Genomic DNA, 27,647 nt, shown 5'->3' with positions numbered 1-27,647 from the left:
CCGGTGAGAGACCCATACACCACACCGCTGAGAGACCCATACACCACACCGCTGAGAGACCCATACACCACACCGCTGAGAGACCCATACACCACACCGCTGAGAGACCCATACACCACACCGCTGAGAGACCCATACACCACACCGCTGAGAGACCCATACACCACACCGCTGAGAGACCCATACACCACACCGCTGAGAGACCCATACACCACACCGCTGAGAGACCCATACACCACACCGCTGAGAGACCCATACACCACACCGCTGAGAGACCCATACACCACACCGCTGAGAGACCCATACACCACACCGCTGAGAGACCCATACACCACACCGCTGAGAGACCCATACACCACACCGCTGAGAGACCCATACACCACACCGCTGAGAGACCCATACACCACACCGCTGAGAGACCCATACACCACACCGCTGAGAGACCCATACACCACACCGCTGAGAGACCCATACACCACACCGCTGAGAGACCCATACACCACACCGCTGAGAGACCCATACACCACACCGCTGAGAGACCCATACACCACACCGCTGAGAGACCCATACACCACACCACACCGCTGAGAGACCCATACACCACACCGCTGAGAGACCCATACACCACACCGCTGAGAGACCCATACACCACACCGCTGAGAGACCCATACACCACACCGCTGAGAGACCCATACACCACACCGCTGAGAGACCCAGCCTGCTGCCTGCGTTTATTCTCTGCCCTGTGAGATGCGCCCGGCTGATCCTGGTACCATGCTCCCAGAGGCTACGAGCTCCGCGGCTCGCCTGTGCTACGGTGAGCCCTGTCCACACTGTGCCATTGTAGCCTCGCCAATTGCATGCACGCCTCAAACCAGCGTTTCCCTAATGCCACTTCCCACCAGCTATGTATGATCCAATCGCCGAGCCTGCTCTATAACGTCAATTTTGGGTTTCTCCGAACGTGTGGTTATCTCCGTCAGATTTTTCCGGTAGACAATACTATTGTAAATCCCAAGCCATATTTGTGATCGTGCATGGCGTGTATTGTTGTAGTGCATCACAGATGGCTCTGTAGATACTATACAGGCACGTGTCAGTTTTCCTACACAGAAGAAGTTGTAATGCACATGCATCACTAGTATGAACCCCAAATATTACACTATGTGACGTCAGAATCTGTATTGTTTGTTATTGTCCGGAGGCATCCGGTAGCCCTATTTTTTATGAACATTAAAAGTATTTTTACGAACATTTAATCACGGTTACACAACCGTACAGGATTTTTAGTTACAACTACTGTCCTACGGTTTTCCGGATACATTATGATATATATTACTCGGTAGAATTTAGCAGCCGGCTGAGAACCCCAATTCGTAACGCATAACATAAAATCCTACGTGAGTTTTTTCTTGGGATACCGAGTGCGCGGTGGGTACGTGCAATAATTACTTAATCGGTGCCGTCGCCCCATACCGTAGTAAAATACTGCGCGGGAAGTTGAAACCGCTAACAAACCATAACATAAAGAATATGATTTTCACGACTTAGTGCGTTCCTGCCCCTGCGCCCCATTGTCATTTTTGGACATAATGGGGTTCCTCATTACAAGTGGAACATACAAAAGACAAACCAATCTGATCGGAACAGAGATTAGCGGAGGTAATGCCACTCAAAGTGGTCTGTGGATCATTCAAGCATATTTATTAATTAGATGACATTAAACTATTAGACCTTGGTTTGGGTTGCTGGACTTAGGGTTGTGGTAGTCCGTGGGTTATATATTTTTTGTAGACAGTCACCAACACACTTGATGTATTTCTTTGAGCTGTGTGCGATAGGCTCGCATTGGATGCGGCACTGCTCATTGGCATCCTGCCCCTCAGCAATAACCATAGCGGCGCCCGCTAGAAGACCGAAAAAGTAGGTTAGCTTCATCTTGTGATATTATTCTGTGTTTAATTAAATGGAACTTTAGTGCTCTGGTTCTCTGCCATAGAGATCAGGACCTTGGTTAGATATCCGTGCCCTTATATACACTGCTGCCAAGGATCGATGGACTGTAGCCGAGCACCTTCCAACTCAAAAGATCCGACATCAATGTATTACTGAGAGCCAGTATACTTACCGCTTATCACACTAAACCCCATAGCCATGGTTACGAAGATGCTGATCTATCATCCCACACAGCTCGCCACTGTAAACGGACTTGAGGTGGGCGACAGAAGGCCACTACAGGATGAGCGTAAATCTCCAACAGCTAGCAACACATGCCATTATTCTATACGAACAGTAACGTGCTTGATATTACAGAATACCGATTAGGTTTTTTCCTGCCAGACCAAATGCTATTGGTCAAACTCAAATTTAGTCAGGCTTACATTACCTGCGTACCCTCGAAGGTAGCAATGTTAGGCACTCTGGCAGTAGTTTGTGGCAGATTTTGCAAGTAACGAGCTTGCTCGGCGTCATGCCGTCATTTATTACATTAGAATTAGCCAGCATTGGCCACTACGCATGCTATACCCGAATTCCCGTATATCAGGATAATCACCAGCTTCCATATCGTGCACCAATTTATATGGCCCAAGTCACTGAACATCTAGAATTGTGATACCTTTGTCCAATTGCATACTGGCTAGACATCAGTTGGAGTTCAGCTACGCAGTCAGGAGTATGCATTCCCATGTGGCACGATGGGATCAACATTCAAGCCGAAGGCACTCTTTTAAAAGCTCAGTCGGTTGCTATATGTTTCCACACTTTCGAACCTGACTATATTGGCCAACTTTTTCGTTCGGCGGAAGGTAACCAATAAAGTGACAGATCCTTAAGCGCAAATGCCGCGGCTTGCTTTTTTACCTTCTGCTAACGGTTGGCAAAAAGGTATGGCTTATAGATAAATGTACCTTTTGTCGCGTCACGGCCAAGAGTAATGCGCCCTGAAGCATTGAATCATGATGGCTACACTTGCAGACTAAATACACTTCTTTCAGGAACTTGTACGTGTGCTCCCTAAACAGCCCTTGTCGCTTGGCTGCTTCATTAACTCTTTGTATAGCAAGCTATGGAGGCTCGGAAACGAAAAGCTTAGACTATTACTATACACTGTGCTTGACTTTACGGTTGAGCAAGCGCTACGCACACAACGGCAAGGTGGTTAGTAAGTGTGTTTGCGGTGTTATGGACGCCAGTAGCGTAGCTTCCTTTTTTGAACGATAACTACAGCATCTGGTGCAATAATTTTTGTTGGTGTTTAGATACTAAAGCACAATTTCACCAAACAAACTTTAAAAGTAATCAATACGGCGGAACCAAAAGGGCCTAGTTGACATCACACGGTTATAGATGCCACTACGTTTCTCAGTGCACCTGGAAATACTTGGACTGTGTAAATGCTTAAAACTGGCGATGTATTAAACAGGGAGGGCGAATTACGTTCTAGAAGTGTCCATCACCGGCAAATGGCGACAGTAATTTATGCTCCCCCAATGCCTATTCACGCACCTATGCCTGAGTCGTCGCAGGATAAAGTGGTCCATTAATATCAGTGTCCCCGAACAGTGCATATTGCGATATACAACAGGCATCAGCTGCCGGAGTTTGCTGCCTGTGAATATATATAGGTCCCATTGGGTGGCTCCATTTGATATCTGCGCTTCAGCTGGAACTTGCCAGTAGCAGCAGATATGACGACCGGTTACTCGCGATTGGGTGATACCAGCTAAAAACCCCTGTATGCAGCAATGCATACTCGGATAAAGCGCGCTGAGTCATATATTAGCTTCGGCAGTGGAGATCAAACCTGTGTAACTAGCAGGTTCAAAGCAGGCTTCATAGCTTGATCTGCCACTGGTATTATATAAGCACAGTCGTCCCACAGCGCTATCTGTACTGGTCCGATGATTTACTTACTTACTGGTGGCCAAGCCACATGCCATAGCCACCACAAGGATCACTCGGGGTACAAACCAAGCCTGGCTTTCTGCGGAGCCTGCAGTCAGTGAATAGATTACGTCGATTTGAATATTGTTTGCGTACTTCGCGGGTGCTTATGAAGCTCACCTGTAAGAATGGCCCGTTTCTCAGACTACGCAGTGGGAAGTCGGCGTCAGGGCATATTGTTTTATCCAAGCCCCAGAGGCAGGATGAATATGTATCATGTATAGCACAGAGGCGTGGCCGAGACTACAACAAGCCACTTCAAGGTGACGTTATGGAATGGGAAGATGCCAAGGGTAACCCAATGCCACAGCTTCTGCAGGGCGATTGCTGCAGCAATTCAAATGTATAAAAAAAGGAGACAACGGCATCGATGGCCAGGAACTAGCAATGAATACCATGGCGATAATACTCAAAGGTACGCATAACCTGACCAAAGCTGACCTGTACAGGGCCCTGGGTGTGAATGGAACTGCCAAGCGTCGGGGTGGAAGTGGTGGTGGGAGCAGAGGGGGCGGGGGTGGAAGTGGTGGTGGGAGCAGGGGAGGACTATCCAGCTCATCAGGCGGCCATGGGTCTTCCAGCGGTAGCACAAACCCCAAGGGTGCTCCTCCGGCATACAGCCCGAAGGATCCGAAAGGAGCACCGCCTCCGTACAGCCCGAAGGATCCGAAAGGCGCACCGCCTCCGTACAGCCCGAAAGACCCGAACGGCGGGGCACAGCCGCCGCCGTACAGCCCTAAAGGCCCAAACGGCGGAGCACAGCCGCCACCGAACAGCCCAAAAGACTCGAATGGAGGAGCGCAAAGGCCGGGGTTGCCCTCTTACGGGGGCGGAGGCGGCGGCCGGGGCGGCCCCGGATTTGTCCCATTACCAGTTTTTATACCTCCGGTTGGATCTGGCGGCTCCGGGTATCACGATGGTGGCAGACTACCCGGCAACACCACATCACGCAATGGTGCAGCACTGCATGACCCCGACAATAATCTACTGGGGCTAATTTTCTTACTTATGTATGTGATCGGCCTGCTATAGTGGGCGGTATGTCTGTCCTGGACTGCAGCGTGAGAGCATAGCTGACCCCAGTGTACCACCACCTTCACCACCGGTGGTCTGAATCCACAGCAAAGCAGCGCGGGGCTGAAGCCTGTACTTCTGCCTCAAAAGTCACTCGAACAAATGTTGCGGGGATCGTTTCTTTTTACTGCCATTTTTCAGGTGCTCAAGCGCAGGACGTCCGCGATCTCATCTCATATGCCCGCCTACCGCTACTGCAATAATGGCCAAGAAGATCTCCAAGCACTCAAGAGCTGCAAGGCGGAATGAAGTGGCAGAGCCAGAGGCTCGTTCGCTTGCCACTCTTCCGAGAGCAGAGAAGACAGACATCACTAGCACGCTAATCAGAACGGCCGGTAAGAATGAGGCTCTTCTCGAGGCCAAGATGAATAAACAGCGCAGCAAGAAGCAGCGTGTCACGAAGAAAAGCTCCAAAGAGGCTGCCATGTCTATAGACAAAGAACGGTTGGAGCGTGCTCTGAATTTCACAAGTAGGCTCGACGGCAAAAGGCAAAAATCCATCACCAGAGCCAAGTACGTGCAATCTGCACGGAAAGCGGGGTGGGACGCAACAAACACTATGATACGGAAAGAGCTTGGCGACTTGAAGGATCTCTCGCCGGGGCAGGAGGGTGAGGATAAAGATGCAATGGAGGAAGAACGTGAGCCCGAGGAGGAACCAGAGCAGACGCTCGACGCAGTTACAGAGGCTCCCAACATCTTCAGCAGCCTTGCGGACGATGTGGAGGCATGAATTACCACGGCTGCCTATGTACGAACAGTCAGTAATTTTATTTATATCTTGTAATGACTACTATTGCCCACTAATTGCGCGCTTACGTCAGGTGTTTTCCTATGATTGCTCTCGTATGCGGCTTGGGGAATAAAACGGTCTTCGAACAGCATACTACCAATAATGGCTTCTGCCAACCACCCCGTCATCAGTTACCGAAGTTATCAATGGGCACAAAGATGAATGTTGTGATCGTGCTTGTGCTCGGTGCCGTCTGCCAGGCGCAGGAGCAACTCTGGGAGGAACAAGCCGCGCTTCTCGGGAGTGATGAACGGCAGCACAGACTAATAACCTCTAATTCAGGCGTTTACAAGTGGTTTATGTCCTTAGACGATATGCCCAAGGGCATTCTGATTGGGTTGGCAATGACAACAGTAGCCATCCTGTCTGGGTTTTTTATTGTTGCGACAATGCTCTACCTTACTGACGTTACCGGGAACTCCCCAAAGATTGATGAGAAGAAGGCCTTTGGCAAGAAAGGAGAGACTGAAGAACTCGCGGGGGTTGTGAAAACCCCCGTTGATGGTGAGGCATCCGGAGCGACTGAGGCGCTGACCGAGGTTGCCCGGAAGCTCCGTAGTCACGCGGCTGCAGAGCGTGCGGAAGCAGCTTCGCCCAAGGCGTCCTAAGGATATACAGGGCATATTCGAGTTATATTTGAGCAAGAAACATCCTGCCTAGGAGTGCAGCCTAGCTAGATATGCGTACTGTCGGTCATAAGCTACATAATAATTTCTGATGATTTGTACAAACTCCAACAGCTCCGCGATCCATCAGTAGGCGGTTAGCACCTCGATGGCTGAAGAGAGGCTTTTGGTTTGGATACCCGAAGCTGGCTAAACGCAGGCTGCGATCTTGTTTCCACAACGTCATCAATGCCCTGGAACTTGTGCACTGACACACTGGACCAAAGACATCCTCCGTGGCAGTCTTTATATCTTCAATGCCCATCAGCTAAAATAGTTGGCTGCACTAGTGACAGTCAAGTCTGTTAGCACTGGCGACTGGTTAAGTGCCAGCCTTCTTACCGATATCGACTACTAGAACCTTTACTATCTGCACACATTCTAGAAGGGCGTCCATGTCGAACGGGCCGCCGAACTTAAGAGAGTAGCGTTCTCCTTCAGCTCCTTTCAAAACTCACAGTGGATACACCGGCTGCAGATACAATCTCAAACCAGTGGAGCACAATTAACCACTGTTTACATATATACCAATTTCAGTGATACTCATAGTAGTCTCCTTTGAAATTAGCGTCATAGAGCTGACTCAAGTCCCAACTCTAATGGAATATCTTGATGCGTTGTCGAAGCAGTTTTGTGAATGTGGCGGCTCGTCATGACCGATTCAGTGAACCCCCCTAATTCACTTTGCAATGTGTCAATGTGTCAAGAGGGCCCACAGTTACAGTGGGAGGTTCGCCCCTAGAGGCGCTAACAGAATTGTTTCTAGTGAACAAAAGGTTACGCTACTCGTACTCAAAGCAATGGAAGTTACGCCTTCTTGAAATGAAGAATCGTTGGTAGCGGCCATATCTGTTTATTTGTAAGTATCGATATGGATTTATTTTTAGTTACTTATATGAAGTTGTTATGAGGCTATAATAATGTGTTGAAACAGTCCCGGCCTGCAATGACGAGTACCTCTCATACACACCTTCCGTATAAGTGACCACCCGAGAACCTTCATATGCGCAAGAACGGCCTCTGATTCCGCAGCACAAGGTAAAGCCCCAGTCTAACCAATCTAAGGCCACCGAATCCCTTCCCACATAGCAGAGGTCTATATATAACTTGTAGAATTTGCGTCATAGGCCACGACAGGCTCTAAGGAGCAAAGAACACAGGACTCACCGGTATACGCGCGGTCCCGGACCTCAATCCCGGACCGCCCCGCCACGTTGACAGAAGTGCATATTGCAATCGATTTGGCCAATGTTTATCCCAGATTTGACCTTAGCAACACCACTGTAGGCCACTCCGGAAGACAAAGGAGAAGAATACTAGACTAAATACCCAAGCCCTTTGTAGACACACCATCTGCCGGGCCAAAGTTACTTGACAGGTAAAAGAACGTCAGTAGCATAACTAAAAAATATTGTTGTGAACCAAAACAGCATTAAAGAAGGTCAGCCTAGAGAAGGAGGGCCCGAACCGCCTTGACTTGAGTGTAGTTCTCAACGACTTCTGCGCCCATCTCCCTGCCAAAACCAGACCCCTTGTATCCGCCAAATGGTACTGAGCAGTGGAAATCGTTGTAGGTGTTGATCCACACAGTACCAGCGTCTAGTCTATTCGCAACATCAATTGCTTTCTTCATGCTGCTGCTGTAAACGCCTGCCGCCAGCCCATACTGAGTGTCGTTGGCCATCTCCAATAGGTCATCAATGTTCGTGAACTTCGTTACCGTCACAACCGGCCCAAATATCTCCTCCTTGACAATGCGCATGTCCTCCCGGACATCGGCAAATATGGTGGGCTTTACGTAGTAGCCCTTTTCACCAAGACGCTCTCCACCGGTTACCACCCGTGCGCCCTCTTGTTTGCCAATCTCAATGTAGCTGAGAATCTTGTCCAGCTGCATCTGCGAGGTTTGTGCGCCCTGGAATGTGTCTTCCAAGAAGGGATCGCCCACCTTAACAGACTCCGCAACTGCCTTGATCTCCTGCAAAAACTCCTCATAGATTGGTTCCTCTATGTACATCCGCGATCCTGCGCAGCAGACCTCCCCACCGTTGAAGAAGATGCTGTTCAGCACGTTCTGAGCTGCCTTCTTGAGGTCTGCATCGGCGAAAATGATATTAGGTGACTTCCCACCCAACTCTAGACTCACCTTCTTCAAATCCTTAGCCGCCACTTCGTAGATATGCCGCCCTGTGGCCGTGGAGCCTGTGAAGGCTATCTTCTTTACTCCTGGATGCCTGATTATTGCTTCCCCGACCGTCTTACCGTATCCGCTGATTATGTTAACCACACCTGCGGGGATCCCAGCCTTGCGCACATGGTTGCTGACGTACAGTGCCGATAGTGGGGTGAACTCGGCGGTCTTGAGCACCACTGTGTTACCCGTGGCCAACGCAGGACCGACCTTCCACGCCCACATGAGCAACGGGAAGTTCCAGGGGATAATCTGCCCGCACACCCCGATTGGCTCACGCCGGGTGTACGTGAGGTGCGAGGACCCCGTATCGATGCTCCTGCCGTCGACCTTGTCCGCAAGGCCTGCGCAGCACCGCAAGTAGTTCACCACCATACCAATATCGAACCTGGCGTGCGAGATGGCCTTCCCATTGTCCAGGGACTCAATCGACGCAATCACCTCCAGATCCTCCTCAATTAAGTCTGCTAGCTTGCTCAAGGCCTTCACCCGGACCATCGGATCCGCGCCGAACCACTTGCCGCTCTTGAAAGCCTTCTGTGCCGCACTCACCGCGATATCCACGTCTTCCGACGTACCCTCGTACACCCGCGTCACCACCTCCTCCGTGGCTGGCGCAATGACCTCCATCATTCCGCCCAACTTCGAGCGCACAAACTCGTTGTTGATGAACAACCCGGTGGGTTGTTCGTACTCAACGCCATTAGGCAACTTGATTGTGACAGAAAGGTCCGACTCCGATCCGTTTTCTTTATTGTTTCCTTCCGCGTTCTTCGACATTCTAAAGGGCTCGATATATGGACTTAAAACGTATCGATAAAATTACAAACAAGACAGCTAAGCATGTAGCGACGAGCACCAGCTATCCTAAACAACCATATATACTTTTCAATAGTTCATAAACGCAACCGGGAGCCTGCTCTGCTGCAACTGATGTGTTGGGGGCTTGGTGGGCTTGGTGCCAGTGGCTTTCCTACAGGGCGTACAGGGCATGGAACGCGTATGCCGATAACCGAAAGCGTTTAGCTCTAGTTGCCGTGTGTCCAACAAAGCCACAGTAGCCTATACGACTACTTGGTGGTGCACGAGGATCATTGCACCTAACAATAGGCGGCGTGCTGCTACCCCGCACAGGCACTATCGTGTGATCCGAGAGGGGTGCAGCAGACGCCGTGCACGGTCCGATGGAACCTGCCCCTATATCCTGTCATGTCCCTCGCTGCGAAAATATGTAGAGCCTTACTGCCTCGACAAGCATGCGCCTGTCACTATCGTTGGCTGCCCAGAGGGGATTTCCGAAGAGGTTCAACTCCTGAAGAGTATTGGGAAGAGCGTGTAATAGTTGCGTGGTGTTGATAATACAATTGTGGGAGAGGTCTAGGGAGCGTAGTGGTATCCTGCTGATTATAGGTGGCACTGCAGATAGCTGCATCCGGCGTAGTCGTAGTGTGCGGAGGTACTTGGGGAGCACTTCGGGCCAGTTCCACCGTTTGTAGGAGTTTTTGTAGCCGCCGACGATTTCCAAAGTTTCTAGGGTTTCTGGGAGGGAGCCGCCGACCAACTGGAGCGATTCTCCACGACATTTGAGTATGCGCAATGCAGGGAAACCCTCGACGGTCTGCAAAGCAGGATTGTTGGCCATGGTTAGAGTGCGGATCTGGGCGTTGCCTTCGCCATCAACCACCTCTATGGGGTTGCCATCGAGACGTAAGATGCGAAGATGGACAAGATATGCAAGGTTGCGAACGCAGGTGATCTTGTTGCCCGAGAGGTCCAACTCTTCGATATGGCGCCAGGAGATGGACTCCTTACAGAGCTGCAGAAAGTCGACCACGCCGGCTAGCTTGTTGTGGGATAGGTTGAGCTTCTGCACATGTGCCTTGGTAGGAAGGTAGTGAAGCCCGGAGATGCTGTTGAAGGAGAGGTCCACTACCTTCAAGTGGCGGCAGGGCTCAAGCAGGGAGAGATTCTTGTGGTTTAGCTTGTTGTTTGAAAGACACAAGGCCTCTAGATGGGGTAGATGCGTTAACGACATATAGCTACCGATGCCGTTGTTGCTACAGTTTAGGTGGATGCACCCTGACGGCACGCCCTGCAACGAATTGAGCTCGTTGTTGGACACATCTAAGGAGGAGCAGTTGCGCACAACTTGGTCCAGGCCGATCAAGGTCGAGAGCTGCTTCCCGCTCAAGTCCAACTCCTCAACGTTGGCCCAGTCCTGCTTGTTCGGGATAACGTCCAAAAGCACACGCACCACCGCGCTTTGGCTCAGGCTGAACGAGGTCTCCAGCTGCTGGATGTCCGTGATATTGCCAGGGCTGACATTCACACCCGCCAGGTAGGAGCTTCGCGGCCGACCCCCCTGAGAGATCAGATGTTCGGACGCCGCGACGCTGCGTTCCTCGGTCGAAGTCATATCGGCTGGGATTTTGAATTTCTCTGCAAGCTGAGGCGGCGCAAGTGGCGTGTCATCCTGATATGCATACGAGTCGGACCTCACCGCGTGGTTGGGAGTCCGCGACTCGCCGGTCTCCTCGTAGGACAACGAGGTGTTGACTGTGTGCGACGCCCCAATGTTCGTCGACGATTCATTGCGCTTCTGAAGGCCTTCCAGTGGCTCCCACACACCCCTCTCGTGGTCGAATACCATTCCTGCGTCCTCGGGTGTTATCAGCTTCAGCTTCGCTTGGCGGCTCTCGGAGTCGCGCGCCAGCGAGCCCGGCGGCGAGGGCGAGAGTGGCTCGGAGTGGAAGGACGAGCTCGACGTTGTGCGCGATCCCAACCCGTCAAGGTGGCTCTCCGTCCGCCCGCCCACGAAGAAGTCCGCATCCGAGTCCCCCGCAGAGTCGCTGCTGCGCGGCTCTCCCACATCCCGCATGCTAAAGAAGTTCGACTTCTGTTGCCGCAAAACGTTCTCAAACACGTCCTTCGCGGCCTGTGCCGGGTCGTCGTCCGAGTCCGCTACTGCCATCGCTGGCTCGAATGCGTTACCGCGTCCCTGCGGGCTGCCCGCCTGCCGCCGAAACGTGTTCGTGGGCACCACCGAAATGTCCGAAAGCGACGTCGTCACCACCAGCTCCGGCCGCCCCTGGTTCACGTGCCAGTCACCAGGCGGTGTCCCCCGCCCCCCTCGCCGCATGTAACGTCGCCACTGGGCCTCCCCGTCTTCCCGCGCGTTCTCTTTGGCGCGCGCCGCGGCCACCTGGACTGTTCCGTAGTTCATCGACCAGTTGCCTAGCCGCTCTATATAGCTTGGGTCTTCCCAAGCTTCCTCGCTGGCCCCAAACTCCTTCACCGCAAACGCATCGTTCGCACGGTAACGCGGCCGCCCGCACCGCTCGTCCTCTTGTGATCTTCCGGAATGCTGCCCAGCGCGCACCGCCGTTCCCACTGCGCTGGAGCTCTTGAAATCCTCCATGTTTGCGCCCGCCCGTTCCAATGGAGATTCCCGCCCTGCTTCCATCGCTACTGGCTCTAGCATGCGGCTGCCAGCCCAGGCTGCCGCTCCCTGTGGTCTCAAAACCCTCTCTGCCTGTGGCTTACGCAGGCCAATGCGTCTAGCGTCGGCCTAGTTACCCTCCTTACGCGAATTTTGGGGCCGGGGCAACCTTGACCACAAAGAAGCCAGATTCGCAAGCGCAGAGATCTCCCAGGCGCAGATATAAACAAGCACAAGCGAAGATCGCAAGCTGTTGCATTAGGAGCGTGGAGCGCGGCATAGCAGTCGCAGATGGACCAACAGGAGTCGGAGGAGGAGCAGTTTTATAAGGTGCTGCAGGAAAACCTGCGATATGCGTTCACAAGCCCCATGGCAGCGACGCAGGCATTCCCCACGCCGTACTCACAGGGCACGCGACGGGAGAAGGAGGGGGAGGTTGAGGCCGGCAAGACACGCACGTCGCTGAACGACGTGAACGCGCAGCCGTCGATGGTGTTGAATTTTGAGAACTTCTCGAATGAGCTGCTGCTGGAGGGTACGGAGCAGCTGCGGGAGCTGTTGCAGGAGTCGCCGGCGGGCGGGGGGCTGTGGCAGGCGAAGACGCCAGCCAAGACGCCAGGCAGGACGCCTTTGAAGTTTCTGCAGCAGCAGCAGCAGCTTATGCAAAGCGGGCCGCAGCAGACGCCGCTTCAGAATATCGACATCAACCACATGCTCAACTCCGCGGGCAGGAGCGTGGCGTCGCCGTCCAAGCGGCTGTACGCGCTGACACCGCACAGCCGGAAGCTAGAGGTGGAGCCACCGTACATGCGTGCGTGCGTGGCTTCGTCTAACAGTGCGCTGGCGGACTTCCAGCGGGCGCGCAAGGAGCATGGGAGCACACTGATGCGCACGCCGGTCGCGAAGAAGAGCCGTCCAGGCAAGAGGCCGGACATGCTGGCGGGCGCTATTGCCTCATCTCCCTCCTTTGCATCCGCACTGCTGCCGACTGCTCCCGTAGCGGCAGCGACGCCGGCGGCAGAGCCCAGCCTCGGAGACTCCGTGGCGTGTGACGGCGATGAAGCGGATGACCAGGACTGCTATGGCTCCTCTCCGACTACCATACAGCTCACGTCTTCGGTGACGAAGTCTGCGCGGGCACACCTTGGCGAGTCGCCACCCCTGGCCTCTCAGCGCGAGCCGGCCATCGATAACCGTCTTTTTGACATTGCAGCGTCGCCGACCCCGAAGGTCCCAAAGCCCCCGCCCGTGGAGCCGCTGCGGGTCCCAGAGCTTCCGAAGCTCGGCTCCTTCAAAAGCGTCACGAGGCCCCAACTGATACCTTCGCTTACGTCCCTACAGCCTGGCCAGCCCACACCGCTACCTGGCGCTCTAGCGTCCACCCTCTTCCTGGACGCCGCCAGCGTGCGTACTGCTGCGAATCCGCCGCGGGACAAAGCTCGTGCCAAGACCTCCCAGCCGCAACACTCCAAGTTCCAATTCATAATGACCAACGCAAATTCCTTCACGCCCAATGCCGACGGCACCACCAAGCGCCGCCTCAAGCGATCTCAGTCTGCAGTCGCTCCAGATGCGGCCCTCAGGCTCGGTACGGGCGGCAGTGCCGCTCACGCCTCCTCCAGCTCTGGCGCTTACACTAACAAGAAACGCAAAAAGAACTTCGCCATGTCGCAGTAGCCTGAGGCTGCGTCTAATGGTCCTTGGGATGGAATATAGAAGAGACAGTTTTATCAACCACAACTACTGGTATGGCTGACGCCGGCTTCCGGCAAGCCGTGGGGAACACGCCCAGTGTGCGTCCGACGCCCTGCGATGCTGCCGATCGTATAATCTTGACCACTCGATAGTACGCATGCACATCAGCGCACATGATACGATAGCTACCTATCTTACTACCTATCATGTATCGTCTCTGTATATTGTATAAATATGTATCACATGACAGACACTGTTGAAAATTCGCTATACCTTGAAGGAAAATCAGCCTGGTATTTGTTACACCAAGTTTCATCTGCCGCAGCAACAGCGCCAGGCACTACCGATTTCTAAGGCTTAGCGATCGTGTGCATTGCTATTTTAAAGATATTGAGTTATTCGGATCATAAGAGATTGTACAGCAAGAATGGTGGGGAGTAAGTCGGAGACACAGAGGCGGGACTCGTACTTGTCTCCGCAGAGGTTGGAGGTGCAGAAAAGCGGGACAATGTCGTGCATGATTCCTGAAGAAGTTCGAGCGACATACACGCAGCAATATACCGCTCCCAGGGTGCAGTCTTATTACGTTTCGAGCTTACGGAAGCCGTCGCGGGTAGACGAGGAAAAAGCAGTGAACCTGGAGCGACTGAAGAGCTACTATTCATCGCGCAATGCGACTGTTTGCCAAGTACGGGGCCCAGGTGCGATGTGGACCTGCAGGAGCTCTGAAGGCGAAGGGTCTACGGGCTCACGGCGGGCCACTACGTACGGTGTAGAGGGAGGACTGCAATCTCAATGCCCCACAGACTATGAGTTTGGGCGGCACGACCACCTAGGTGTTATGGGCAGCGATTTAGATACCATTTCAGGTGATATGGGACGCTCTTATGTGAAATACTACGACAAGCTTTCTACAATCAACCGCGATGCCAACTACCAGTTGCGTAAGAACAACATGTGGATACCGGTATGCGGCGAAGATTACGGGAGGCCTGTGGAATTGCTCCCGAGCGGCTTAAATTACGACAGGAACGACGGAATGGGCTTGCTGGAGACAAAAGAGCTGTCTCCTGCATCGGTGACGAATGTGCCGACGAGTAATGAACTGTTCATGGGTGGTAGCACGAGCTTGCCCCTTTTTGGAGAGAAGAGCCTCCCTTCTCTCATCTACCATTCATCTATAGAGCTCAAGAACAAAATATACATTTTAGGCGGCCTAACAACTTGTTACAAGAATGATGACGGGGCACCCGATCTCTATGACTTCCACGTGGATGGCATTAAGAACCTGCCACCGCCGATTAATGACCAGCTTGTGAATAATCCTGCTTTACTTTCTAACCGTCGCCTCTATGTGGTATCGGCTAACGGGTTTACTCTGCGCATTCCAAAGCTTTCGGGCCAGGTGCCTCCACCGCTTCTCTGTGGGCGCATATCAAAGCTGTCAGATCGTTATATTTTCTATTATGGCGGCTTTGAGATCAGAACTGAGACTGTGATAGACGAAGACACTGGAAAGTACTACTTGAGCAGGAGGGCATTCCTAAATAACACGGCATATGTCCTAGATGTTCAACTCTTTAAATTTGTGAAGGTTGAATTGGTAACGCAACCTACCAAGTTTTCTGCATTTAGTCCCACAGTTCCACGATTTGGTCATATGCAGATCTCAGTTAAGATGAATAACTCAATCAGCAGATGTACAGAAAGCGAAGATAGCAAGAGTACCGCTAGCTCTATGCGCACAGGTCCTCAATCATACGTTAGCTCGGCAGAAGATGACTGTCACCAGCAGAGCTCGGAACAGACACTCAGCAGGGTATCGACTGTGTCCAGTACACACGCTGCCACCATATTCATAATGGGAGGGTACAGACAGGTGGATGACCATTCATACGAAGCGTTACAGGACATGTGGCGAGTCGATGTAACTGTGCTATCGAGGGGTAAGAAAGGATACATGAAGTTTGCAGAAAGTGCGTCTGCTACATTGATAACTCGTGTCGGTTCGGATTCGAAGAACTCATGGCCAGAACCACGAGCCTTTATGGCCTCATGCATTGTAGACAGTAACCTCCTCAACCGGACTTTCTCCTTTGAAGACACGCTGCGCGATGCCAAGGACATCTGCACGACTCCCGAAGAGACGAGTCAGGCAATTTTCGCCAATCTTCCAGCAAGTGCAAAAGTTGGCAGGCCTGCAAACCGCGACGCACGCCAGCGCACGCCACTGTCGGGCAACAAGGACGCCAAAACAGTCATAATCCATGGTGGATCGGATGGCTCACGGGTATACGGCGACATGTGGTGGTTCGACTTAGCGGACGAGCGCTGGTCACGGATCGCACTTTATTCACGTGACCCGGATTCCGGCGAGCGCCGGCCAATTGGCCTTCCTGCCGTGGGCCACAGCATTTTCCATTCTCGCGACGAGTTCCTCCTCTATGGCGGTCTCAGCCAGCAGGACATCTCGTCCCTCTTTCCGGAAGCGCCGCCTTTCTACCGGCCCCGCGAGGAACCCGTTGATGCACTAAATTGTAGCGCTGCCGTTATCGCCATTCCCTCAATGACCATCTCTCCCCTGGACTGCAGTGCTCACCGCGACTCCACGCAGCATTACACCCATCTCCTCTCCGTCTCTGTTCTTGCCATCCGCGGCCAGCTATGGCTAGTTGGGGGTGCTGTCGCCTCATGCTCTCCCACCTCAATAACCATTGCCCTACGCGGAGCCATCTCAGAACTTACAATGCCCCTCACCGAAAACTCCGTGGCACGAGAGTGACATTCCTAAATATAGCTGCTACATATTATTGACCGGAACTACACTCCGGGACCCTAATCAAGTACCACTGGGCCGCTCCTGTAGAGCCGCACAGGCCAGCTTGCCACAACTATCCCAGGGTCAGGGCGTATCCTGCACCTTGAAGGGCACCATCGCGAAATCCGGAAAAAATTGTGAAAATTTTTATACTCTGCAACGCTTCGTCCCAATATCGATAAGTTGAGAGAGAACATTGATCCCAGAGAAAGGTAGCTTAAAGTAGAGTCATTCTGTTACGGAGTAGTTAGCTTATGCATAAAACAATTTTAAAATATTTTTGCAGAGCAGTCGCCACACATAAGACAACTCAAGGCATCGCAATAACTAGGCTTTGAGATTCCCGTCTGGAGGTATTAAAGTAAGGGTATTCTATAATTGAGCAGGTGCAGACCAGTTTTCTGCAAGCACCACAGGTAGGTGGGATAACGTAGCGGAGCAAACGTGTGCAAGGCAACATAATGAACACCGAGCGGCGCGTGTCCATGGCGGAGCGTCGTCCCTCACTGATGAAGAACGCGGACTCGCGCGGACAATTGGTAGTTCCACACCTGGCGGGGATTGAGGATCCGCTGCCGGATACGACACCTGAGAACGTTGACGTGGTGATTGCGGGCACTGGACTAGTGGAATCGATATTGGCAGCGGCGCTGGCGTGGCAGGGCTCAAGTGTGCTACACGTGGATGCAAATAGCTACTACGGGGACTCAAGCGCGACTTTGACAATCGACCAGCTCAAGGCCTGGGTGGTAGCGGTAAACGATGGCCACTATGCGGGCTGCTACGAGAATGCGAAGCTCTACGTGTCGAGTAACGTGGGACCACAGGGTAAATATGCTTCGCGTGAGTTTGGCATTGATCTGGCATGTAAGATTCTGTTTGCCAAGTCGGACTTGCTGTCAATACTGATTAACTCACGTGTGCACCAATACTTGGAGTTCCAATCACTATCGAACTTCCACACCTACGAGAACGACAACTTCGAGAAGCTGACGAACTCGAAGCAGCAAATTTTCACAGATCAGTCGCTGATGTTGATGACTAAACGCAGCCTAATGCGCTTTTTGAAGTTTGTTTTGGATTGGGAAAAACATCCAGAGGTATGGAAGGAGTACGTTGACACACCAATAGGGGAGTTTCTGCGGGAGAAGTTCAAGCTTGACGATAACCATATATCCGAACTGGTTTTCTCGATTGGCCTGTGTTATAGCCATGATACCAAGACGCCCAATGCTTTGCAACGTATCCGGCGGTATCTGACGAGTTTTGATGTATATGGCCCATTCCCTGTCCTTTATTCGAAATACGGTGGCCCAGGCGAACTCTCGCAAGGCTTCTGCCGCTCTGCTGCAGTTGCAGGTGCCACGTACAAATTGCAGCATGGTCTTCTCTCTTACAACCCTGAGACAAGAGTTGCTGTCTTCCAGGATGGATCCAGGGCGCAGGTCACCGAGAAAGTTGTTGTTTCGCCCACGCAACGTCCTCCTGATAGCAAGAACGTGCCTGAGCAGCCGTTCGAAGTCCAAAGACTGACGTGCGTAGTGGAGAAAGATTGCGCTGAGTGGATAGACGAAAACGAACACGCTTCCGTTGTCGTGTTCCCTCCGGAATCGCTCAAAACTAAAAACAGAAGGGCAGTCCAAGTTGTTGTGCTATCGTCTGGGAGTGAGGTTTGTCCCAAGGGAACCTGCGTCTGGTATCTGACGACCACAGAACCAGGCGCTCGGGGTGAATTGGATCTTGATGCTACCTTGGAAGCCATGGAGGCCAGCATATTGCGTGAGTCTTCCGATCTCGCAGATCGCAAAGAGCTTTTTGGTGTAGCTGAGAATGGCAGGCCGGTTGTTAACTCAGTAAAACTAGGCAAGTCTTTCAAGGAGTACGTTCCTCGCGAAAGACTGCGGTTTCTGCTAAAGCTTTATTATAGGCAATTTTCCTCTACTCCACCCTTCGATGTTGTGGATCCCTCCCTATTTGATCTGGAATCAAAAGCTAAGCACACTGTCGGTGCAAGCGATAATGGCGTGCTCTACACCGCGATGCCATCCGGGGAGATCTCATATGACGAGGCCATCACCGCAGCAAAGGTCCTATACGAGAAGATCGTCGGCAGCGATGATGACTTTTTCGTGATGGACTTCGAAGACGAGGACGATCAAGTCCTGGATGAAAAGACGTATAATGAGTCTGCCCTAACTGATGATGATGACGTCGATATGCTGGAGACCGAAGAGGTAGAATTTGCGGGCAAAATAGAGCTATGACAGCGGCTACCTATGTTCACAGAACTGACCACCCCAAGCTGCAATCTGAATTATGAATGAGAGTAAGCCATTTTCTAGGGGGTTTTTGGAAGAATATGTAACCGTATGTCTAAAAAGTGTAAAATAAGTAATAGTTTCTCCATGTCTGGTGCTTGTGACTACCTGTGAGTTCCATCCAGTATGACTACTTGATGAGATTGCAACATATCAGTGTGACTACTAAACCCACACATCCAACAAACACCCATACACGCGTAAGAAGGTCGCAACTTAGTAGGAGATTTACATCACCAAGCACGGGTTGCAGCGCAAAGCCCGAGCGCACAGGATCTGTACTTTACCAGTACTTGGAGGCGATGAGGCGTCGGACACTTCATTCCTAGTTCGTTACGGAGCAGTATTACTGTCGAAGAAGTCACTAGTAAAATGTCTGACGTTGAAGAAGTCCAACAAGTTCCAGTTGAGCAGCAAGAGGTTACCATTGAGGATGCCTTGAAGGTTGTCTTGAGAACCGCCTTGGTCCACGATGGTTTGGCCAGAGGTTTGAGAGAGTCCGCCAAGGCCTTGACCAGAGGTGAGGCTCAGTTGGTTGTCCTAGTCGACTCTGTCACCGAGGACAACATCATCAAGTTAGTCGAGGGTTTGGCTAACGACCCAGAGAACCAGGTCCCATTGATCAAGGTTGCTGACGCTAAGCAGCTAGGTGAGTGGGCCGGTTTGGGCAAGATCGACCGTGAGGGTAACGCCAGAAAGGTGGTTGGTGCCTCCGTGGTTGTTGTCAAGAACTGGGGTGCTGACACCGCCGAGAGAGAGATCATCTTGGACCACTTCTCTCAGCAATAGATGGATGTGATACACCGAACGTTATAATTCTGTAATCATACACATTATATATCCATTTACTGAAGCGAGTTTTCGTCGGCTTTTCTAAGGTCAGAGGAAGAGGGGGATGTCCGTGTTCGATGGGGCAGGGTGGTAGGACTCGTCTGGGTCCTGCGTTTCTTCTGCGGGGAATGCGGATGGCGGCGCCAGGCCAAGCAGGCTGCCCGCGCCTGTATGTGCTGCGGATGTAGCTGTTGGCGTGACAGATACAATGCGCGACCCAGAATCCGCGAAGCCAGAACGGCGGTGTGCCGGAGACGTAAGCATCAGCTGGTGAACATCGCGCACATCGATGTCGCCCACGCTCGCCTTCTCGAGGAGAAACACTTCAATTACAACGGTCGGGTACTCTGCGCTGACGCTTCGGCTGGCGCGTATCAACTCCCGCTTTTCAGGTACGAGGATAGCATTTGTATCGCTCAATATGTTGACAGCCAGCAGCCCATGCACATCCTTTCTGATGAGCACCTTGCTTGCAATCTTAGTGCTTGGCCGAAGCTTGTCTAACGCGGCAAAGTCAAACAGCCCAATTACTGGTGCATCATGTATGAGCGTGGTAGAATCATTTTCGTATACCTCCAGCTTTTCCAGCACCGAACGTTCGCTTGGCAGGATGATCTTCGACAAGCCCAGCTGTCCCCGCGACACCAGCGCAAACATGGGCCGGGCTCGTGAACTCGTCACTATGTATAGATAGCATTCCTTGCACCCAATTTCCCTGAGGTCTCGTAGTGCGCTATAGAGAACATCCCCCTTTAAGATGCACTCGAACTCAAGCCGCGCACGATCAAGCTCCAGGCCTGTGCGATCCATTTCGCCGACCAAGTAAGTCGCATACTCAACCTGCTCGGTGATCATGCTATCCTCAAGAATCAGCATAAATGGCGTTCCCTCCCCGTCGTAAGATAATGTGCATTCGACTACATCGTCTTTGTCGCGATTGGCTACGCTGACTGTGTCCAGCAGGTGGTTGAGCTTCATGCATAGTTGAATCTCGCCCTCAAAACCCTCTCGGATGCTATAGTACTGGAATAACTCTTTGGCAAGGAACAGTTGTATCTCTGCAGCGTGGTTATTCTGACGTATAAAGGTTAGGCCATCGCGGTCTATCGTGATCAACACGTCATCCCGCTGCCCAAATGGCGTCATACAATTGAATGCGCACATCAAACGGTCCAGATGGATCGTAGTGGCCGAGAAGAGCGCGGTGGACTCTAGCATCTGTCATGTGTTTGCGTGTATGCCGCTGAGGCACAGTGGAGGCCCCAAGGCGTATGTCAGGATACTTTTTGCATTCAAAGCTCGAGGAAATTGCACTCCTATGCTGCATATTCCTACATGAAGCAAGGAGCCAAGCGGCGCAAAGATGGTCTCCAAAGCTAGTAGGGACCAACTCAGGAAGTATGGTGCTGTATCACTTGCTAGTCTTTTGGTTGCAGCCTCTATAGTGGCTTATCGGTGGTGGAATGCCGCACCCTCAATAGAGGTAGAGAAGAAGCTGCGCCGCAGTGTGTCCAGATGCGTTGTGGTTACACAGGGCATACAGAATGAGGACATGATCCATGATTTGCTATTTGAGGATACCGTGATGCTACTGGCACCTGGGTGCACAGCCGAGGGCCGACTTAAGTCTGCCAGTCGTGAGAATGCCTACAAGGTCATTTCCTGCACAACGTGGCAGAGCGTGTGGGCATGTGTGCGGCACTTCCGCAAGCACACGCTTCTAGTGCGTACATCTGAAGTACCAAGCGGCGTGCCCGCAGACATTGGCGGCTACGTCAGCGACATAAGTGATATTTAGTGATGTAGTAATGCTCCTCAGCGGTCGTCGGGGTTGATGTTGCGGCGCCGGCCGAAGACCACACGCTCGGTGGATTGGTTGGCACCTCCCATATAACCGTACTCTTGGGTGCTCCACGCAGCAGCGCGTAGGTGGTTCGGCTTGGGACGAGGTGGCGGACGTTTGCGGGCAAGCTGCGGGCCGATGACAGGGAAGAGCTCAGGATGCCGCCTATGTGCATAGCGCGAGAGGGCTATAAAAGACAGGTAGACACTGGCAGGGTCCTTCTGCTCGTAGAGATCGACTGTCTGAAAGAGCTCGTCCTCGGGCACGCCGTAGGCGCGCGCAAAGGTCAGGAACCTGCTGATATGCTCCATCTGCACAAACGGCATCCGAGACTGCTTCCAAGGCAATAATTGAGCATTGTTATCATCTGCAGATAGCAGTGCGTTTGCTAGGCGACACAAAACTACGCCGTCGTGCAGTTGTTCGAGAAGTGGGCCCTTAGGGGCGGCTTCGTTGAGTACGGCGTACAGCCATGTTTTAATCTGATCCACAGTTTCCGCACTGAACTTACTATCCCTCAGCAACCGCAGGTCATCGTCAAGCGTTGTGACATCAGGCTTCACCCCGTAGCTCATAATGCCTGGGACGGATGCCTTGGTAGAGTAACAACCAAAAAGGCATGTTGGATCAGCTGCATAAGCTAGTAAAAAAGAGCAGACGCCGCCTGAGCCACTAAAGGCAACGACCCGCCAATATATGATAAATAGAGAATATAGAATGTTGCCACTAGGCCAAGATGACCTGCATTGAGATCCAGCGACAAAGTGCCAGGAATTAAGGGATCTTCAACATTCCTGATCATATGAGAAGAGCAATACAGGGTAAAACGGCGGCGTTAAAATTTCACAGACTCAATCAAATGTTTCACAATACCTGGGTTGGACAAGGTCGAGACATCCCCTAACTGATCTGCCTCCCCAGCAAGGATTTTGCGCAATATACGGCGCATAATTTTGCCTGAGCGAGTCTTTGGCAAGTCATCCACGAGCACGATAAGCTTAGGGGCAGCAAACGGCCCAATATCGCGACGGACAGACAGAATTAGGTGCTTTTTGATCTCCTGGAGCTCCCTCTCGCTCGCTGTGTTCCAGCTGCTCTTCTGCTTCAAGACCACAAAGGCGGCAATCGCTTGGCCAGTCAACTCATCTGCAAACCCAACAACGGCGCACTCTGCTACCATGCTCTCTTGGATAATAGCAGCCTCCACCTCCGCAGTAGAGAGGCGATGTCCAGACACGTTCACAACATCGTCCACGCGGCCAAGTATCCATATGAAGCCTTGTGAGTCGCGGGCCGCTCCATCGCCTGCAAAGTAGTAGCCCTTGTATGGATTGAGATAGGTGTCAAGGTACCTATCGTGGTTGTTCCAGATTGTGCGAGTGAAGGAGGGCCAAGGCTGCTTCACAGCTAAAACACCCTCTACATTCGGCCCAAGAAGTTCCTCACCTGTTTGTGGATCTAAAATGGCCAAATCTATCCCGAAGAATGGGAAGCTGGCAGACCCCGGCTTCATAGGTGTGGAGCCGCCTGCTAACGGAGTTACCAAGTGGGCTCCAGATTCAGTCTGCCAGTAGGTATCAATAACGGGGATTTCCCGTTTGCCAATTACAGTGTAGTACCACTCCCACACCTCTGCGGCAATCGGCTCGCCTACAGTGCCAAGTGACCGTAGCGTCCGCAACGAGTATCCATCCACGTAAGAGTCACCTGCGCGCTTTAATAAGCGGAGAGCGGTGGGTGCAACATAGAATTGTGTCACACTGTATTTGTCAATAATGTCCCAGTAGCGCGAATAAGAGGGATACGCTGGCGTACCCTCGAACACCACAGTCGTACATCCGGAAAACAATGGTCCGTACACGACGTACGTGTGCCCCGTTATCCATCCAATGTCACCCGCAGTAAAGAAGATGTCATCGCTGTGCACATCGAACGAGTAAAGCATACTTAGATATGCTTGTAGTAAATACCCTGCAGTGGAATGCTGGACACCCTTCGGAGCGCCCGTCGACCCCGAGGTGTACAACAAAAATAACGGGTGTTCGGAGTCTACGGGCTCGCATGGACAGTATGACTTGTACTTCTTGACCTCAGTGTCCCAATCCAGGTCCCGGTCGGCGACGTAAGACACGGAGGGGTTGCATGTGCGCTTGTACACCAACACCTTGCGTAGCTGCGGGGTCTCCTTGATGGCGTCGTCCACAATGCGCTTCGTCTCGATGATCTTGCCCCCGCGCTTCGACTCGTCCGTGGTTACCACGACCTCGCTACGCGCGTCGTTGATTCTGTCGCGGAGCGAGTTGGACGAGAACCCCGCAAACACCACCGAGTGTATGGCCCCAATCCGCGAGATCGCAAGAAGCGTCACCAACGCCTGGGGTATCATGGGCATATACACCGCCACTGTGTCTCCCTTCCGCACGCCCATCGAGTACTGAAGCACCTGTGCCACCTTGCACACCTGTGCCAAGAGCTCGCGGTACGTGAGGCTGTACCCCTCGCCTGGCTCGTCCGCCTCGTAGATGATTGCCACCTTGTCCGGCGTTCGCGCTGCGTGTCGGTCCACCAGGTTGTAGCACGCGTTCAACTGTCCGTTCACGAACCATGCGTTGTTATCGAAGCTCGGCCGCCCGTCCGGCCCCGGCAAGAACACCGCGTCGAACGGCCGGAACCAGTCCACGTACGTGCGCGCCCGCTCACCGTAGAACGCCGCCGGGTCCGTTATCGACTGCGCGTGCATCGCCCGGTACTCCTCCATGCTCGCCACGTTGGGCTTGTAGTACTCCGCCAGCGCCCCTAACCGCCCGCCAAGCGGTTTCTGTTCCACCTGCCCAACGCTCGTCAGATGCGCGTAGTCTGCGTGCTGTACGTCGGCCCCGTTGTTATATTCTGCATGTCCCACACCTGCTGAGGTCACCATTTTGTGTGTTCGCCCTCTACCCGTTACTGCTTACTGCTGCCAGATTGAGCTCTCTTATACACGATTTGCCGCTGTGGTCGGACTACACGACCCCGCCACCTAATAAATATGTGCGGCAAAACCTACTAAATCTGTTGTAGAGCCACTCGTCAAGAGGCGCCTAGCGAGGCCACGGGGACGCCGCACTAACGCGTTGACATCTGTGATCGCTTGTGTTGGTTCCTTACGTTACTCCGCATTCTGCTGTGTATCAGTCCCCCTGTTGGAGTCTTGGTCCGCTAATTGCATACGGACGTAAGGAAATTTCTTTTTTCCCAGATGTTCAGTGCATACGTATATAGTGATGATAATATGCATTTAGAAGGGAATGGTAGGCGTTGCGTTTCACGTCTAATGTGCAGTACATGCTAAGGCGCGAGTCATTCATATCTAACACTCAGCAAGCACAAGTTCAAGGCATAAGGTAGGCTACGGTGCATGCCAGGAATCTGTGAGTCTTTTCAAGTTGGTGCAGAGATAAGGCGACATGAAACAGTTTCTAGCGGCGCTCGGATGGGTGATGTGGGCGCTGATGGCAGTACAGGTGGGTGCGATAGACCAGCAGTCGTCTGGAGCCACTAGCAACGATAATGCGGTCCCTAGGACAGGGTATAACCTGCGAGCCTCGTCTCTGCTGACGTGCATGGAGAACTCACAGTTCCAGGCGCTGAAGTTTGATGTGAATTTCAACTTGGAGAAGCGTCGGGTGGACTTCAACATCGATGCGACGACAACGATCACTGACAAGGTTGTGGCGCAGGTGCAGGTGACGGCGTACGGGCTGAACGTGCTCGAAAAGACTCTGGACTTCTGCTCGTTGAATATCCCCGCGCTGTGCGAGCTGCATGCGGGGCGGATCAACGTAGAGTCGCACCTGGAGATCTCGGACGATGATATTATCAAGAAGATACCAAAGGTGGCGTATATTATCCCGGACCTGGACGCACGAGTGGTTGTAAAGGCCTTTGCGAAAGCTGACACCAGCTACGAGCATCCAATGGCCTGTGTGCAGGCGGTGCTGTCGAACGGCAAGACGGTGCAGACGAAGTATGCATCGTGGCCGATCGCCGCGATAGCTGGTGTGGGTGTCCTGACTTCCGGGTTTGTGTCTGTGATCGGGCACTCAACCACTGCCGCGCACATCGCTTCGAACTCGATCTCTCTTTTCTCGTACTTCCAAAATTTGGCGATCACGTCTATGATGGGAGTGGCTCGTGTGCCACCCATCGCTGCTGCGTGGTCGCAGAACTTCCAGTGGTCCATGGGTATTATCAAGGTGGGATTCATGCAGAACATTTTTCAGTGGTACGTCCAAGCCACGGGCGGTACTCCGGTGGTCGTCGTGGCCCACAAAGATCTTCTTTCGGTGTCTGTTCAGCGGCGCCGCATGAAGCGTGCTATGGTGAGAGGTGCCAACTTTGTTTACGAAAAGCTGACCAACTTTGTCGACCAAATGCGGACCGAGCCTGTGAAGCAGGTGACTGTCTCGACATCTTCGGACGTGAACTTTGACAACACTCTTAAGGATTCCACGATCTATATGTCCGATGAGCGTGATACTGAAAGCTTCTTCAACAAGATTCTGGTGCTCCATGGTATCCAGCGTGTGGCCTTCAAGGCTGGAATCGAACTTTCGAATGTGTTTCTGACGGGAATATGCTTTTTCCTATTTTTCGTTGTGGTAGTGGTTATTTCGCTGGCAGCATTCAAAGCAATAGTGGAGCTTTTAACCAGGTTCCGGATGTTTAGAGAGTCAACCAAGTTTGTGGAATACAGAAGATGCTGGGCTCATATTATCAAAGGTACGCTGTTCCGTATAGCGATCATCGCGTTCCCCCAGGTGTCGCTGCTGTCTATATGGGAGTTCACGCAAGCGGACTCTCCTGCTCTGGTTGTTGACGCGGTTGTGATTCTGTTGGTCGTCGGTGGCGTTTTGTTCTACGGAGCCTCCCGTGTTATTCTTCGCGGGAGAGAGTCCACCAGGTTGTACAAAACGCCCGCCTATCTTCTATACGGCGACTTCAAATTCTTGAACAGATTCGGTTTCCTGTATGTGCAGTTCAAGGCGAGTTCATACTGGTGGTTGATACCACTGCTGGGGTATTACGTTCTACGCTCTCTCTTTGTCGCAGTCTTACAGGACTTTGGCAAGGCACAGGTGGTCGTGGTGTTTGCGGTGGAACTAGTTTACTTTGTTGCCCTCTGTATCGTCAGGCCATACTTGGACAAGCGCACAAACAGCTTCAACATCGCGATCCATTTCATCAACCTGCTGAATGCCTTCTTTTTCCTCTTCTTCTCCAACATCTTCCGGCAGCCTCAGGTGGTGTCCAGTGTCTTGTCGGTGGTGATGTTTGCGGTGAACGCTCTCTTCGCCCTCTTCCTGTTGGTATTTACTATCGTCACATGCTTGTTGGCGCTACTACACCGTAACCCCGATGCACGCTACGAGCCGATGAAGGATGACCGTGTGTCCTTCATTCCAAAGATCTCTGGCAAGGGCCAGTCTGAAAAGGAACTGGTTGACCTTAGCAAGGCAGTGATGATCAGCAATGAAACTGATGCCGAGAAGCACGCGCGGGGTAACGCCCTAGCTCGCCAGGGCGACGGAAACCGTCGGGTTGTCTTCGACGATGGGTTAGACGACGTTGTCCCAGGGAGCCGGCAAGTTGAGATACAGCCAGTGCAGCCGCGGTCGGCCATGGGTGGTCCAGATGTTTTCCGCCCAGGCTACCAATCTGTACCGACTGCTCCAAGTACCGGCTCCGACAGTCGTTCCTCTGGCAGCACGGCCTACCAAGACACTGATATGGCGCGCGACAACCTCTACGGCGTGCCGGGCGCAGCGCACAGCAGCGCCTCTTATGGTCACCAGGGTGTACCGGGCCCCGCAGCCGCGCGCAACCCACACCAGTTTCACGGTACTCAAAATGGCTACGTCCAGCAGCAGCCCCATGGCCAGCATGGCCCCCACCAACAGTACAGCGCGGGACGTAACTACGGCTCCGAGCCACAGTATCTATAAAATTTTAGTCCCACACGTATGGCTGCGTCGGCGACCGATGCAGCCGCCGTA

At 52.6% G+C, this 27,647-nt stretch overlaps 13 protein-coding genes across 13 annotated transcripts, besides 2 other annotated features; 8 read left to right on the top strand and 5 right to left on the bottom strand.

Annotated features, from left to right (window-relative positions):
• Nucleotides 1-717: a telomere (Chromosome IV right end terminal telomere repeat. Composed of an estimated 20 copies of a 24 base repeat unit, and occasionally sequence varients of this repeat.).
• Nucleotides 717-5,122: a telomere (Chromosome IV right subtelomeric sequence. Shares some sequence similarity with other subtelomeric regions.).
• A 99-nt stretch (nucleotides 5,123-5,221) lies between these two features.
• On the top strand, nucleotides 5,222-5,752 carry ECM1 (Ecm1p; the record flags this gene model as incomplete). The annotated part of the gene is made up of 1 exon (NM_209867.1): nucleotides 5,222-5,752. The coding sequence occupies one exon, from the start codon at nucleotides 5,222-5,224 to the stop codon at nucleotides 5,750-5,752; it is 531 nt and encodes a 176-aa protein (NP_984514.1).
• A 101-nt stretch (nucleotides 5,753-5,853) lies between these two features.
• On the top strand, nucleotides 5,854-6,420 carry AGOS_ADR418C (ADR418Cp; the record flags this gene model as incomplete). The annotated part of the gene is made up of 1 exon (NM_209866.1): nucleotides 5,854-6,420. One exon carries the CDS (start codon nucleotides 5,854-5,856, stop codon nucleotides 6,418-6,420), a length of 567 nt encoding a protein of 188 aa, NP_984513.1.
• Nucleotides 6,421-7,924: 1,504 nt separating this feature from the next.
• ALD4 (aldehyde dehydrogenase (NADP(+)) ALD4) lies at nucleotides 7,925-9,448 on the bottom strand (the record flags this gene model as incomplete). Its single annotated transcript, NM_209865.2, has 1 exon — nucleotides 7,925-9,448. The coding sequence occupies one exon, from the start codon at nucleotides 9,446-9,448 to the stop codon at nucleotides 7,925-7,927; it is 1,524 nt and encodes a 507-aa protein (NP_984512.2).
• A 427-nt stretch (nucleotides 9,449-9,875) lies between these two features.
• Nucleotides 9,876-12,149, bottom strand: NUD1 (Nud1p; the record flags this gene model as incomplete). Its single annotated transcript, NM_209864.1, has 1 exon — nucleotides 9,876-12,149. One exon carries the CDS (start codon nucleotides 12,147-12,149, stop codon nucleotides 9,876-9,878), a length of 2,274 nt encoding a protein of 757 aa, NP_984511.1.
• Nucleotides 12,150-12,398: 249 nt separating this feature from the next.
• On the top strand, nucleotides 12,399-13,784 carry NDD1 (Ndd1p; the record flags this gene model as incomplete). Its single annotated transcript, NM_209863.1, has 1 exon — nucleotides 12,399-13,784. The coding sequence occupies one exon, from the start codon at nucleotides 12,399-12,401 to the stop codon at nucleotides 13,782-13,784; it is 1,386 nt and encodes a 461-aa protein (NP_984510.1).
• Nucleotides 13,785-14,229: 445 nt separating this feature from the next.
• On the top strand, nucleotides 14,230-16,584 carry GPB1 (Gpb1p; the record flags this gene model as incomplete). The annotated part of the gene is made up of 1 exon (NM_209862.1): nucleotides 14,230-16,584. One exon carries the CDS (start codon nucleotides 14,230-14,232, stop codon nucleotides 16,582-16,584), a length of 2,355 nt encoding a protein of 784 aa, NP_984509.1.
• A 497-nt stretch (nucleotides 16,585-17,081) lies between these two features.
• MRS6 (GTPase-activating protein MRS6) lies at nucleotides 17,082-18,884 on the top strand (the record flags this gene model as incomplete). Its single annotated transcript, NM_209861.2, has 1 exon — nucleotides 17,082-18,884. The coding sequence occupies one exon, from the start codon at nucleotides 17,082-17,084 to the stop codon at nucleotides 18,882-18,884; it is 1,803 nt and encodes a 600-aa protein (NP_984508.2).
• A 426-nt stretch (nucleotides 18,885-19,310) lies between these two features.
• On the top strand, nucleotides 19,311-19,727 carry RPS12 (40S ribosomal protein eS12; the record flags this gene model as incomplete). The annotated part of the gene is made up of 1 exon (NM_209860.1): nucleotides 19,311-19,727. One exon carries the CDS (start codon nucleotides 19,311-19,313, stop codon nucleotides 19,725-19,727), a length of 417 nt encoding a protein of 138 aa, NP_984507.1.
• Nucleotides 19,728-19,817: 90 nt separating this feature from the next.
• On the bottom strand, nucleotides 19,818-20,987 carry RAD17 (Rad17p; the record flags this gene model as incomplete). The annotated part of the gene is made up of 1 exon (NM_209859.1): nucleotides 19,818-20,987. The coding sequence occupies one exon, from the start codon at nucleotides 20,985-20,987 to the stop codon at nucleotides 19,818-19,820; it is 1,170 nt and encodes a 389-aa protein (NP_984506.1).
• Nucleotides 20,988-21,132: 145 nt separating this feature from the next.
• On the top strand, nucleotides 21,133-21,567 carry PEX22 (ubiquitin-protein transferase activating protein PEX22; the record flags this gene model as incomplete). The annotated part of the gene is made up of 1 exon (NM_209858.1): nucleotides 21,133-21,567. The coding sequence occupies one exon, from the start codon at nucleotides 21,133-21,135 to the stop codon at nucleotides 21,565-21,567; it is 435 nt and encodes a 144-aa protein (NP_984505.1).
• A 17-nt stretch (nucleotides 21,568-21,584) lies between these two features.
• Nucleotides 21,585-22,187, bottom strand: SCP1 (Scp1p; the record flags this gene model as incomplete). The annotated part of the gene is made up of 1 exon (NM_209857.2): nucleotides 21,585-22,187. One exon carries the CDS (start codon nucleotides 22,185-22,187, stop codon nucleotides 21,585-21,587), a length of 603 nt encoding a protein of 200 aa, NP_984504.2.
• Nucleotides 22,188-22,447: 260 nt separating this feature from the next.
• Nucleotides 22,448-24,532, bottom strand: ACS1 (acetate--CoA ligase 1; the record flags this gene model as incomplete). Its single annotated transcript, NM_209856.1, has 1 exon — nucleotides 22,448-24,532. The coding sequence occupies one exon, from the start codon at nucleotides 24,530-24,532 to the stop codon at nucleotides 22,448-22,450; it is 2,085 nt and encodes a 694-aa protein (NP_984503.1).
• Nucleotides 24,533-25,058: 526 nt separating this feature from the next.
• Nucleotides 25,059-27,596, top strand: AGOS_ADR407C (transient receptor potential ion channel family protein; the record flags this gene model as incomplete). Its single annotated transcript, NM_209855.2, has 1 exon — nucleotides 25,059-27,596. The coding sequence occupies one exon, from the start codon at nucleotides 25,059-25,061 to the stop codon at nucleotides 27,594-27,596; it is 2,538 nt and encodes an 845-aa protein (NP_984502.2).
• Between the last annotated feature and the right edge of the window lie 51 nt (nucleotides 27,597-27,647).

Source organism: Eremothecium gossypii, chromosome IV (genome assembly GCF_000091025.4).
Source record: "Eremothecium gossypii ATCC 10895 chromosome IV, complete sequence".
Lineage (NCBI taxonomy): Eukaryota > Fungi > Ascomycota > Saccharomycetes > Saccharomycetales > Saccharomycetaceae > Eremothecium > Eremothecium gossypii.
The sequence above is the reverse complement of the archived record's forward strand: the minus strand, read 5'-3'. Positions and strand labels throughout refer to the sequence as shown.